General features: G+C 40.9%; 1 protein-coding gene across 2 annotated transcripts in view; it reads right to left on the minus strand.

Annotated features, from left to right (window-relative positions):
- The window catches only part of Tmem245 (transmembrane protein 245), an 81,815-nt gene extending 68,684 nt beyond the window's left edge, over positions 1-13,131 (minus strand). For both annotated transcript variants that reach the window (XM_090330399.1, XM_090330398.1), the window contains exons 1-3: positions 12,559-13,131; positions 2,624-2,741; positions 893-994 (exon numbers count right to left, since the gene is read on the minus strand). In XM_090330399.1, coding sequence (XP_090186525.1) covers positions 893-994; positions 2,624-2,741; positions 12,559-13,131 — 793 coding nt within the window. The remainder of the gene's footprint in view (positions 1-892; positions 995-2,623; positions 2,742-12,558) is intronic.
- Positions 13,132-14,433: the final 1,302 nt, after the last annotated feature.

Genomic DNA, 14,433 nt, shown 5'->3' on the forward strand with positions numbered 1-14,433 from the left:
AAGCCCAGGCCTAGAGTGCAAGCCTCAGGACTAGTGACACAAAAGAAAAAAACTACATAAAGTTCTCAGAGATAATATAGGAGTAAATATTCATAATAAAAGAAAAAAATAGGGGCTGGGAGTTTGGCCTAGTGGTAGAGTGCTTGCCTAGCATGCACGAAGACCCGGGTTGGATTCCTCGGTACTACGTACATAGAAAAAAGCCAGAAGTGGTGCAGAGGCTCAAGTGGTACAGCTCTAACCTTGAGAAAATCCAAGGACAGTGCTCAGGCCCTGAGCTCAAGCCCACGACTGGGAAAAAAAAAAAAAAAAAAGGAAAAAAATAGGAAAATTAGACTTCAGAATAAAACCTTCTGTACATCACACAAGGCTATCAAGAGAAGACAAACCACAAAATGGGAAAAGGTATTTACAAATTATATATCTAAGTATTCACATACATATCAGAACTTAAAGAACTCCTAAAACAATATATACACATGGCAGTATATTACTGAGCCATAAAGTAATAAACTACTGGTACATGTCCATTTTCCTTTTGAGGTAATGAAAATGTTTTAGATCTAGATGAAGCTAATGGTTGCACAACACTGTAAATATACTAAATGCCATTTTTAAATGACGGATGGTTAATTTCACATAAACCATACCTCAATAAGCATCAAAAAATATTTTGAGAAAAACATGGTCTAAAAACCTAAGGTATTTTATTGTATTTTTTTTCTTTTCTTGTTTTTAAATCTAAGGTCTTTTAAATCAACTTACTTTTATTTAGAAACCATGATAGACTTTTCAATAGACTCAAAGAGATTTGATCATGGCATGGTCACTTAAAAAACTATTCTTCAAGATATTCCTAATAACAATATTTACAGATTATTGGATTTCTTACCAGGAGACTCTTTCCCATTCTGCTTTTCATAGAGGGTGCCCACAGATATCAGGAAAACAATAACCAGGAATACTGGAATTCTCCATGAGCCAGCCAATGATGCTGAAAAATATTAAGCATATTTTTAGTGAAAATAGAAACCTAGAACTTCTTTTGTAAAGATTAGTTTTGTAAAGCTACAGAACAATTTGTTGCATATGCTAATTAAGTGATTTCACAATGAACATACTTTGAAAGGCCATTAAACAGACAAATCTCAATCCAGCAATTCTTCCACGTTCATCCCTACTCACTGTGACCCTGGCCTAAAGGATTAAGTATGTACCAGCCTATCCTTCATGGGCTTGTGTCACCTATGGAATCCAGTGCCTCCTAAAGCACAGTCAGGGTTTAAAACCACAAACTCAAACATCACATTTGAGCCCAAAATGAACAGAATCAGGTATAGATCTTGAAGACATGAAGCCTGATCTGACTTTCTGAAAAGTATCCCTAGGTATGAATTCTCTCAATAAAGGACCAAAGAGCCCACACCACAGTACAGCGAAGGCTTCAATATAGTCTCTTCAGTAAGTCAAGAAAAAAACGTAATTAGTGTCCAAGAGTGAAGTTTCTATATCTAACCACTTATATTTCCTTAAGTTCCATCTACTGCCTTAGAGACACCTGCCTGCTTCCCTTTTCTGCTTTTCCCACACTTAAATCAAGTCATGGTAGACAATTATGAGTCATGCAGGTAAACTGGCATTCCAACTCGATAAAGCCAGAGAATAATAGTTTGTTCAAATCAATGTCGAATCAAGAGACCATTTCAATCAACTTTTCATTTATAATAGTTATGTTCTAAAAAGTACCTTAGGCTACCTATTTCTCGGGGCTACTAAATTTTATCTTAAAATTAGAACTTAATATTTTCATCAACTCAGCCTTTGAAATATTGAGACCCTCATGCATCATGCTCAGAAATCATTCTACAACATCTTAGTGGCCACAAAGCTAACAATGAATGGTTTCAAGTAAGAGGGAACTTACTCAGCAGCTCGGAATCAACTACTACTTCTGTTGACTAGGGATTTGCTTTTCTGTAACTACTCAGATCTGACATGTTCTTTCTCAGGACACAGTCCTTTCAATATGAGATATAGTCTTTTATGTCTTCATTTCCACGTTCTCTCTCATTCCTGTCTTAGTCTCTGGCTCTCACTGGGGATAGACATCTCTGATCCCTTTGACTACTTAATACACCAACCACCTCTGTTCCCTGACAACTTATTTGTGTACTCTATCACAATGACACAGCAAAATGATTGTGACAGTCAAGTGTGTTCAACTTCTTACTATATATATATTTACTTTTCTAGGGTTTTGTTGAAATAGAATATGTAATGTAATTAAAAGCTTGACATTTTAAAAAATTACAAACTTTAATTGAGCAAAGATCTGAGGATGAATTGGGCAGCTTTCAAAACCAGAAGACGTTCAGAGAATTCCCAAAAGATCAATATTTTAAAGCATATCATTTTCACTAAAAATTAATGGAAGTAACACATAATATTCCCTTCTGAAAGAATTTTACATGTAACATTTTAAATGTAAGACTGCAAACAACTCATTTTACATTTTAATTTTAAATGTAACACTACAAATAACTATCACTTATATAATCAGCATCTGCTAACATTACACTGAACTAAAAAAAAAAAACAAACAAAAAGAGGAGGAAGAACCCACCTAAATGAAAAAGCAAGATAATCCAGACAGGAATTGAAATTGCTCTCAGATAGCGTTCAGTGCTTGCATTCCACTTGAATGAAACGGTCAACACATAGCCAACTACCAAAGTCCAGATCTTAAATAAATGAAACATGGACATAGTTATAAGTTATATAAATATATATATATATAAACATGAAAATGAACATTCAATTATACAACATTTGCATGCATCTACATTCTATGAGTGCTCTAGACATAACACTGCAAAGATGAAGATGGTTAGTAGTATTAAAGGAACATGCTTGATTCTTCCTCCCCTATTTTGAATAAACAGGCACATGATCTCATATAGTAACACTTAAATATTTCAAAGTTTAACAAAAATACCTTGTTTTAAAAATAAAGTTCAGGGGCCAGGAGTTTGGCCTAGTGGTAGAATGCTTGCCAAGCATGCACAAAGACCTGGGTTCGATTCCTTAGTACCACATACATAGAAAAAAGTATGAGCTCTAGCCTTGAGAAAGTCCAAAGACAGTACTCAGGCCCTGAGCTCAAGCCCAAGACTGGTAAAAAAATAACTAAAGTTCAAAACTCATTTTATACCTAGAAACACTTAAAAAGTTAAAATATTCAATATATAAGCTGGCCATGAATTTAAAATAGAAACCTAATTTGTGGAATTCCTAAAGTTTTCTCTGTCAATTAATAACTAAAGGGGAAAGGGAAGAGAGCAAGCTTTTTAAAAAGATTAAAATCCTACTTTAGCTTGTTTGTTACTATGAAAGCACCATTTCTGAAGAGTAGAAGGAAGACAGCTACCTGAAGTGTGACACGACTGGTATAATCTAGGTAACAGGTAACTAGAATCTAAGTTGATTTGTGTGTACCAGTTAAAGAATTGATGCCTGAAAATTTTACCAGCCAGTGTCTTCTCTTCTATTCTCCCTAGAACTACACCAATCAGCACTTAAGCATCATCCAAATTGACCAAGAGGCATTGTAATCAGAACCTGACTTATGGAGCTGTACCCAATTCATACAACTACTTCATAAAAAATAAAATAAAAACTGCCCCCCCAAAAAGGAAAAGAAAAATCATCCAGTGTAGCCTATATAACACATACACTTTGTTTTATGCAAATAAGTCTGAGAATATAAAATTAAAGTTTGACATGAACTTTGGGAGAAAAGCAAACTAACCCCCCCAAAAAAAGGTTAAGATGGGGGTGGGAAGGGAACTGTAAGTATGACTGCAACGATGGGAGTAGTAAGTGGGATGAAGCACCTCATACATTATTTTAGTCACATCTTCAATGAAGTATCCTATCCCACCCGTATGCGAAATGTTCATGGCATCTGTCCTAAGAATTCAGCTTTATAATTTATCCTTACAAAATAGTAATAGCCTTTGAAAAAGCTTTTACTAAAAAGAAGCTAATCAGAATATAATCAAGAATAGTAGGAAGATAATTACCTAAAAGATAGAAAACTCAAAAGTGATTAACTATGGATGATTCATGCCATAAAATGCTATAAAATCAATGAAATTGTTTTTAAACAAAGAATAGCTTTAAAATTCCTAAAATGGTATAACACCAAAACACAAATGACAACCACATCTACCAAAGGGTAAAAGAAAGGAAATGAAAAAGCAGTAGTTGTGGGGCTGAGAGTTTGGCCTCGTGGTAGAGTGCTTGCTTGCCTAGCATTCACAAAGACATGGGTTTGATTCCTCGGTACCACATACATAGAAAAAGCAAGAAGTGGTGCTGTGACAGAGCTCTAGCCTTGAGTAAGCCCAAGGACAGTGTTCATGCCCTGAGTTCAAGCCCCAGGACTGGGAAAAAAAAAAAAAAAAGTAGTAGCTACATGAGAGGCTGGATATTTCCCATATTTTCTTCTCCCACACCCACTACTTGAACCCTGGGCCTCAGGCTCGCAAAAACCTTGTGCTCAACCATGGGTTGGTGCCTTCACTTTTCTGTTTTTTTCCTAATTGCTTTTCTTTTTATTTTATTTTTTTGACAATCCTTGGATCTGAGAACTTTTCATGGGCTTTCCTCAAGGCTAGCTCTCCACCACTTGAGCCACAGCACTACTTCCAGCTTTTTCTGTGTATGTGGCAGGAAGGAATCAAACCCAGGGCTTCATGCATGCTACACAAGCAGTCTACCACTAGGCCACACTCCTGGCCCCTAAATGCTTTTCCTGAGCACTAGTTCTTTTATAATGAAAACACTACAATACTTTTCTTCCATCAGTTCTGTCAGATAAAACATTAAATATTAACTCTACCAAGAAAAATATTAAAGAGCTCTTTTTTGGAGGTACTAAAGTTTTAATTTAGAAATTTGCACTTGCTAGGGAAGTGCTCTACCACTTGAGTCATGCTTCCTGACCCTAAAGAGCTCTTCAGTTCACACACACACACACACACACACACACACACACACACACACACACGGACATGGTAGCTCATGGTCCTGAGTTAATATCCTTAGAAATTAACCTAATTAACTAAATCAAACTCATACACACAGATTACAAAACTGGAAATGGTCAATAAAAACTAAGATGGCCTACAATGATTCAAAAAGCTATCTGATAACTGGAACAATGGGCTAATTCAGGTAAGATTAAACTTCAATAAAGAGAAATACTAAGTCTTGGTGGATAGGAGGTAGCTCAAGTGGTACAGCCGCTGGCCTACCACAAGGGGGGTGCGGAACAAAGGATTCCTCTTTTGGTATTATGGGTTTTTTTGTGCCAGTCCTGGGGCTTGAACTCAGGGCCTGGGTGCTGTTCCTGATTGAGCTTTTTTGATAAAAGCTAGTGCTCTACAACTTGAGCCACAGCTTCACTTCCAGCTTTTTATACAGGAGTCTTATGGACTTTCCTGCCCATGGTGCCTGCAAACAGTGATCCTCAGATCTCAGCTTTCTGAGAAGCTAAGATTACAGATGTAAATTCTTTTGGGGGGGGGAGGGAGGCAGTCCTGGGGCTTGAACTTGGGGTCTGAGCATTGTCCTTGGGCTCTCTCAAGGCTAGCATTCTGCCACTTGAGCCACAGCACCACTTCCAGCTTTTCTATGTATGTGGTATGGAGAAAGTGAACCCTGGTCTTCATGCATGCTAGGCAAGCACTCTACCACTAGGCCAAACTCCCAGCCTGAGATGTAAATTCTTTAAAAAATATTTTGCAGTGTTTCCTCAAAAAAGATTCATAGAAATGTATTCATTCAAAAGATATGGCCATTTGTAAAAAGTTTATCATCTATAGTAAACATGACTACACAACTTGTGGCTAAAACTTTATTATGATGTTCTAATACAAATTCAAAGCTAAAGAAAAAAATCGGTCAAATTATTTTATGAGAAAGGGGGAAGTATTTGTACTATAGCAACATCAGTAGCAAAGCCAGGTACCTGTGATTCACTCCTGTAATCCTAGCTACTAGGGAGACTGAGAGCAAAAGGGTGTAAAATTCAAGGCTAACCAGAACAGTATAAAGCTAATGCATGGTTCAAGCAGTAGAGTGCCAGCAAGTACAAGGCCCTAAGAGGAAGGGAGGGTGGGGAGGGAAAAAGAGGGGAGGGGAAATAAACTAAATAGAGAAGGCAAGAGGTGATTGTTCTAAGTAAAATACAATATATGCACATGCAAAATTTTTAGGTAAATAAGAAGCAGTAGAGGGGATTATTCTAAAATAAAATGTGTTTGAATAAAATTAAATTAATAAAAAGTGTAATCTCTAATACTAACAAGAGGAACACAATACAGGGATAAATGAAAGAGCAATGTGCAGAATTATATATTCTAACTACACATAAATAGTATCACATTTTAAATTTTAATTGTTATTATTAAAGTGATATACAGAGGAATTATGGTTTCATAAGTCACGTAATGAATAAATTTGGGGGGGAGCAACATCATCCCTTCCTTCTCTCTCCCCCAATTTACCCTTGCTGTCTGGCCTACAAGTTGCAGAATTCATTTTCAACATAGTGTCTACTGAGTACCAGCAGGTATCCATTTTAGTTTAAAACAAAACAACAACAACAAAAACACTTATTTTAAATGTTCACACAGGATTAAAAATTCTGAAAGCTAAACATCAAACCATTAACTATAGTAACATCTGTATAATAAGTATGGCCAGAGACAAGGAACATTTATCATGTAAATGTCAATGTTGCACTGTTTTTTATACAACAAGCATGTTTTACTTGAGTCAGCTTTCAGGGTAACTTACTGAAAATAAGTATTTGCACTTTCACATTCCATACACCATTTTGTTTTAGGGCCATTTTTGATTTGTTTGGTTCTAAGAATAGAATCTAAGACTTCACACCTAGCAGGCAAGAGCTCTCACCTCTAGCTCCATGGACAATTTCTACTTTCTGACCACGTAAAAGATGTTCTGAGCAAGGCTAACCTTGCAATGCTCTAGTTTCAGCCTCCAGAGTACTATGAATACAGGCAGTTACCACCATGCCAGGCAAATACATGTTATTCTTAAGCCTTCCCTAACAAACAAGTCAACCATAGCAAAACCTGTTCATGAGTGAATCACTGAGCTACAGTTAGATAAGAGCATAATTTCCTTAATACATGGTCTTAAAATATGTCCTTTTCAAAATGTATAGTCCCCAGTCATTTTACATACAAGATGCTAAACACTACACAAGACTATCCAAAATTTAGCAACATTTGGTAAGCACTCCATGTATGGCAAACTGATGATCACAAATTCTTCATCTAACATGTTAAACCCACATGACATACTTTGCTGGCCTGATATTACTATATACGTAAAATGTTAAAAGGCACTACATTTTAGACCGTCATCTGGGTATCAGCTGGAACAACCTTCCTTGCTTCAGTTGCGTATTTCTACAGAAATTTTTTTTTTTCAGAAAATAATGCAGACTTACTCTCAAGTTATGAAGAACAAATCATTCCTAGATGCTACACTTATTTCAAGTATTTGGTTATCCTTTAAAAAGAGCTTCATTTTAATTTAGAAACTGTTTTCTTTGTCACATGGTAAGTTAGTCAATATTTTTTTTTTCATCAGGCTTGGGGCTGGGCGTTTGACCTAGTGGTAGAGTGCTTGCCTAGCATACACAAAGACCCAGATTCGATTCCTCAGTACCAAATACACAGAAAAAAGGCCAGAAGTGGTGCTAAGGCTCAAGTGATAGAGCTCTAGCCTTGAGAAAGTCCAAGGACAGTGTTCGGGCCCTGAGCTCAACTGGCAAAAACGAAAAGGAAAAAGAAAAAAAAAAATCAGCTTGGAATCTTTTATTAACCACTCGGCCACTGTCCCTCACCATCGGGATAGTGGAGAGACCAGCCTAGTCAAGGATTTTTAAGTGGAAGAACTAATCTCAAGAAACTTCCTCTTCACTGCCCCCAGGTAATAAGCAACAAACCTGAGAGTTTAAAAGTGGAATGAAGTAGGCCAAAGGCTGGCCAGCATGAATTTCCTAGTGGCCTCTTGTGATCTGTAAGCAAGAAAATTACCCAAGTCAATCCTCACTTTACACAACTCAGGGAATGGTATAGCAGGGCCCTGGTCTGCTCCAGATCACAACCAAGTTTCTAACTGAGGGTCTTTCTTTGATCTTTCAGCCACTGTTCTTTCCACCTAAAGGTAGCAACAATGGATCAGTGATGAAGGAGAAAACAAATCCACCCAATACTACAGAAACTGTAAATGGTTTTCAATTTTTTAAACAGCTGAACTAAGGGGTGGGAGAAAAATGAAAGGGGCATTGCGGAATTCTCTTGCACAACTTCACATCTCAGGTAGAGGCCACAGACTTCACTAATTACTAGGACAAGAAAATATTCTCATTCAGTTGCAACTGTTGAAAAAGAATTATACCACAAAGGATTAGTCTTTAACTTAAAAGCAGGGTAGTGAAGTCCAGCTAAAATAATCCAGAGTGAGATAAAGAGGACCAGTTCTGAAAGGATAACTGCTAACAAAGGAAAACTCAGATACAGGAAAACTGGATGGGGCCCTGCATAGATAAATGGAGAGACCAAAATGACTAAGGTTTCTAGATAAGTAAAATCCAGGGGGAGCAAGTATGATTCAACTAATACTGACATTCTTTTACATGTTTTTCTGATTATTAAAATCAACTTAAAAATTTTTAATTTTAGGTGCCAGGAGTTTGGCCCAGTGGTAGAGTGCTTGTCTGGGGTTCAATTCTTCAGACTGGGGTTCAATTCTTCGGTACCACATACATAGGAAAAATCCAGAAGTAGTGCTGTGGCTCAAGTGGTAGAGCTCTAGCCTTGACGAAAGACCAAAGACAGTTCAGGCCCTGAGCTCAAGCCTAGGACTAACAAAAATAAATAAATAAATACTCAATTTAAAAATTTTTAATTTTAAAGAATTAAACTAAACTCTTTAGCACACATATGTTGGGAACATTTTTAAAGCTGCATGGAAAGTTACTATGCTGAAAGCAGAACTTCACCTGCTGATAGGTTAGTGAATACTATTTAGCAACAGCATGAACAGGTCACTAAATTAGTTTTCTCAGACAGGAAATCCCTTCTTCTTACTCCAAATGACTGCTGCGAAAATAAAAGTGCATCTGTGTTAGAACCTAGTCCAGTTTGCCTAGCACATGGCAGATGTTCAAAACTTAGGTATTCAATAAATTGTCCCTTCACCGAACTGTGGGTTTAATTAAGGGTAACTTTTCCCTCTGCCTTTCTCCTCTTTAAGGCTCTTCAGCAGCAGGAACACATTTACAAGTTATCTAGAAAGCTTAACACCACACTGTTCTAGCAAGGCATAGAGGCACATGCTTATAATCTCAACAATCAGGAGATTGAGGCAAGCTTGCACTGCAGTGTGAGATTCTATCTTTACAAACAAAAATAAATTTTAAAAGACCCTTGTTTTGTGGACAGGAAGCCCAGCCTGAGTTCACAAACTAAATGCTATAGACTACCAGATAAGAGTGGATCTCTGCCCAGTCACATCAGGCCTTTATCAGCAAGTCTGGCTGAAAGCTCCAGTTTCCTAAGCACACCATACCCCATCCAACTGCTCCGGTAAAATTTAACACTTGCTTCTCAAACTCCATACTTTCAAAATTCAGTCCTTATAAGACATCCTACTCACTTCTAACTCATACTCTCTCTTTTATAATAGTTTATTGTATTTTAATCTGATTTTTTTCTCCCTTGCCCCTATCACTGTGGCCAAAGGGTCAAGTTACAAGCCTTTCTAAACTCATTCATGGGGGGGGATGTAGCTCAGAGGAAGAATTTAGGTTCAATTCTCACCAGTGCTAACAGTCCAAACCCCAATCTAATCAATTTTGACTCTTCCACTAATAATCCACAACCTAAGCAAGTAAAATGTAAACATCAAGATTTATTTTCAGTAAAGAGATATTCAACACACTGGGGCCGGGAGTTTGGCCTGATGGTAGAGTGCTTGCCTAGCATGCATGAAGACTGGGGTTCGATTCCTCTGTACCACACAGATAGAAAAGCAGTAAGTGATGCTGTGGCTCAAGTAGCAGAGCACTAGTCTTGTGGAAAAAAGTCCAAGAACAGTGCTCAGGCCCTGAGTTCAAGCCCCAGGACTGACATAAACTTCTTCACCCATACACACTTAAATACTTTCCATTGTGTATCTATGGGGGACAAGCAGAAATGTCTCATCTACCTCTAAACATGGCCAATTTATCTATGCATTTGACTTCTTACTGTAGCTAAACCTGTTATGAAAGGCAGATCTTTCATTTTTTACTTCCTATAGTTTGATGGACCTACTACTTGGGTAGTATCAACAGTCAAAATCTTAGCAGAATCTGCAAATGTGTCTCTGATATTGACTAGATGTCATTCTTTTTTTTTTTTTTAATTTATCTGTGCCAGCAGTGGGGCTTGGAACTCTGAGCCTGAGCATAGTCCTTTAGCTTTTCCCCTCAAAGGTGGCGATCTACCGTTTGAACCACAGCTCCACTTCCTGCTTTTTGGTGGTTATTTGGAGTCGCTGGTCTCACAGACTTTGCTGCCCAGGCTGACTTCCAACAAAGATGTTCATATCTCATCCTTCTGAGTAGTTAGGATTACAGGCATGAGTCATGGGAGTCTTGCTCAAGCCAGTCTTGCTCTGAACAGTGTGAGGTAATCTGCCTAAGAGGCATTCACTCCATTTAACAAGGTAAAAGAGCACTGAAATAAGTTCCATAAAAATGAACTTTAGGGGTGGAGGAACAGTTCATTGGTTCTAGAATACTTGCCTAACAGCCAGGAAGCCCTTAGGCTTGATCTCTGCACAGATTTGAAAAAAAGAAAGAAAGAAAAGCGACCCACAGCCGTGGGACTCTGAGGAAGTCACATTCTCAGAGCCCAGGGTGATAACTGGTGAGTAATGAGCATTCCCTACATGACCATTAGCTCCATTAAAATATACTCATGTCCCAGACTGGGGACAGAAATCTGTATTGAAGCACACAGGCTTAGCAAGCACAAGCTCTGGGTTCAATGCCTAGCACCCAAAACAAGTCACTTATGGTTATATGGGCTCTGAAGACAGGAATTCCATCTCTTTCCTTCCCTCCCTCCCCATTTTTTTTCCTGCTAGTCCTGGGGCTTAGACTCAGGGCTTGAGCACTGCTCCTGAGCCTCTTTTGCTGAAGACTAGTGCCCTACTACTTGGGCCATAGTTCCACTTCCAGCTTTTTCTGTGGAGTCTCATGGACTAGCCTGTGTGGGCTAACTTCAAACCATGACTGGCAGATCTCAGCCTCCATGTAGCTAGGATTACAGGAATGAGCCTCCAGCATCCAGCTTTTATGCCTCTTTTTAAAGTCTCTCACAAAGCTCAGTATCTAACAACACAATCATCTTTTAACTTGAACTGAAAGGTTATTGATTGAGCAAGAGGAGACAGAAGTTCTGGAATCAATTGTCAATCCACCAATAACTTAAGTAGATGTTGAGATACACTGACCTTAATTTCACTCACAACAGGGGTGAATAAACTAATTTTTTGAGAGTACTTTTTTGGTGTGTGCTATTGCACATTGAACCTAGGGTTTTATGCATGCTAAGCATATTTTGTCACTGAGCTACATCCCTTAATCAACATTCTTAACATACTTAAGCATTAAATATCCACTTGTTTTTAGCCATCCCCTGTAAATATGTGGATAAACTAGCCTAGAATAGAGAGTGAGTCAGGAACTGTGTCACTCAGTTATCTTTGAAATTCCTTTCAAATCTAAAGCTAAGTTTATAAGAAGAGACAAGGGGAACCCAAACACCACACACAGATCCACCTCTTTTTCATCCAACTTGCTTTGGTAACCCATGGGGGATGGGAGGGGGGAATCAGTTTTAGAGAATGGCTGAGGGACAGAGCTGCTCAAGTACCCAGTTCCCTGAACAAACTACAAAAAGGGCTTGAACTGAGAGGCAGCTCTGGCCTGGAAAGATTTAAAAAATAAATAAATAAAACCTAAAGTAGCCAGTCCCTTTCTGTCCCTAATTAACTTCTGGCTTAGTAAGGCGTCAACTCTTTTTATCTGTAGTTAAGCCAGGTAGGTCTGGAATCACCAGGGTCCCTTCCAACTTCGTCACCCAGATGTGCACAGCACCCCCTTAACGTCCCAACCAGAGGTAAAACTCAGGCCTCTACCCCTCACCTCCAACAATGGACCCGCACTTCTCAAGTAGGGGACGCGCCCACCCCAAGGGCAGGCGGGGCTGCTTCAAATCACACAGCCTCGCTTAGGAAACATGAAGTTCCTCTGGTGCTGGGAAGGCAGGTGGCCGTGGGCACTCCCAGCAGCCCAGGTGCGGACCTGGGGTCCCACCTTTGCCCCCACGATCTCGGGGCGCCGGGGGAGGGGCAGGGCGTTACCCATCCGAGAGTCCGCGTGGCCTCTCCCACCTCACTTACCCACAGGCTGCTGAAATAGTCCAGCCCGCGGCAGATGAGCGCGCCCGCGTGCTCCAGCAGCACCTGCACGCCCAGGTAGCTCCCCAGGCAGTACAGGCCGTAGAGCAGCGGGCCGCCCGCGCCCAGCAGCAGCAGCAGGCGGCGGCGGCGCAGCGCCTGCTCGCCCAGGGCCTCCACGCCGTAGTCGGCGAAGCAGAGCGGCAGCAGCAGCGCCGCCAGCACGATGGGCGTGTGCGCGCGGTGCAGGCGCTGCAGCCAGTGGCGGCCCAGGCGCGTCAGCGAGCTCTTGAAGGGGTGCAGGAAGGTGCCGCACAGCACGGCCCACAGCAGCGGCCGCAGGAAGGCCTCGAGGATGAAGTACACGAGCACCGCCGCGCCGCAGCACAGGCACACGAACAGCACGGCCCCCGTGTTATAGAAGGCCTGCTTGATGGGCTTGTCAAAACGCAGCGCCAGCGCCGCCGTGCGTGGAGTCTCACCGCTGCCCGGCCCGGCTGCACGCGGGTGCCGGGGTTCCTGCCGCGGAGAACCCCGAGGGCCGGACGCTTCAGCGGGGACGCCGCGGTCGGCCATCACGCCTCTGCCGCCTCGGCCGCCGCCGCCCCCGAGAGGAGGAGGTGCGGCGAGCCCGCGAGGCCCGCGGACGAAAGGCGGGCGGAGCCGCACTGCCTTGTGGGCTTTGTAGTTTGCAGCCGGCCTCCGAGCGCTCGAGAGACGCCGTCGGGAAACTACAATTCCCAGGAGGCTAAGCGCAAGCTCCTTCCTCTCCCCCCCCCCTCCGGACTCCCTTCCGTCCATTGGTTGCTGCAAGTACCAAGTTTTCGAGAGTCAAAAATAATTAATTAAATACTCCTATCTTACTGGTTAAGGCCAACTTCTCCCTTCGGGCAGGATCTCACAAGAAAATCTACTGTCAAGAGACTGTACTTTCAATAATGGAAAAACCGAGGCTGCAAATTGCACATACCGCGAGAGAGTACTTCTGAAACACTCATGCCCAGCTTCTGGTTTACTAATTTAATGAACACTTGTTTGTCCTGCTGCATTGGGCCGGACGTTTTTATTCCCTTTTCTATTCTGGTAGAGCTGGAGTCTGGATTCAGGGCTTCCTAGATAGGCTCTCTACCACTTGAGATATCCTTTGGCTTTTTTTTTTTTTTTCTTTGCCAGTCCTGGGCTTGAGCTCGGGGCCTGAGCACTGTCCTTGGGTTTTCTCAAGGCTAGAGCTCTACCACTTGAGACACAGCACCACTTCCGGGTTTTTCCTATGTATGTGGTACCCAAGAATCGAACCCCGGTCTTGGTGCATGTTAGACAAGCATTCTACCACTAGGCCAAACTCCCGGCCCCCTTTTGGCCTTATTTTTAAAATAGGATCTCACTTATTTCTAGTCCAGCATGGACCGTGACCCGTCTATTTACTCCTTTGGCTGTAACTGAGATTAGAGATGCTAGATCACTTAGCACAGCTTTTTTCGGTTGTGAACGGGGTTCTTACAATTCTCCCTCCTCCCAGGCTGATGTCAAACTTAAATCTTCCCAGTCTCTACCTCTCAAACGGCTGGAATGATAGGTATGAACAACAAGCAACTGGCTAAATTTTATTTTACTTTACTTTTTTCTATAATTATTGGCAGGATTTTAAATTGTAATAACTGTGTGGTTCAAAGTGAACAATCTCTGTTCTAAGAGTCCAACTCCTATTAACTCATTGTATCCTAAGAAACCCTACAAAGGTGTTAGCCTCATTTTATAAACAAAACCTGTTGAGGTTAAACACGGGGTCATCTTCACACGGACACCAAGTGGCAGAGGCAAGGTTCAAATTCTGAACTCTTTACTCCTAACTGGTCTGACCAGAGGATCCTTTGGCAT

The sequence above is a fragment of the Megascapheus bottae genome, chromosome 3 (assembly GCF_031878675.1).
Source record: "Megascapheus bottae isolate mThoBot1 chromosome 3, mThoBot2.hap1, whole genome shotgun sequence".
Classification (NCBI taxonomy): domain Eukaryota; kingdom Metazoa; phylum Chordata; class Mammalia; order Rodentia; family Geomyidae; genus Megascapheus; species Megascapheus bottae.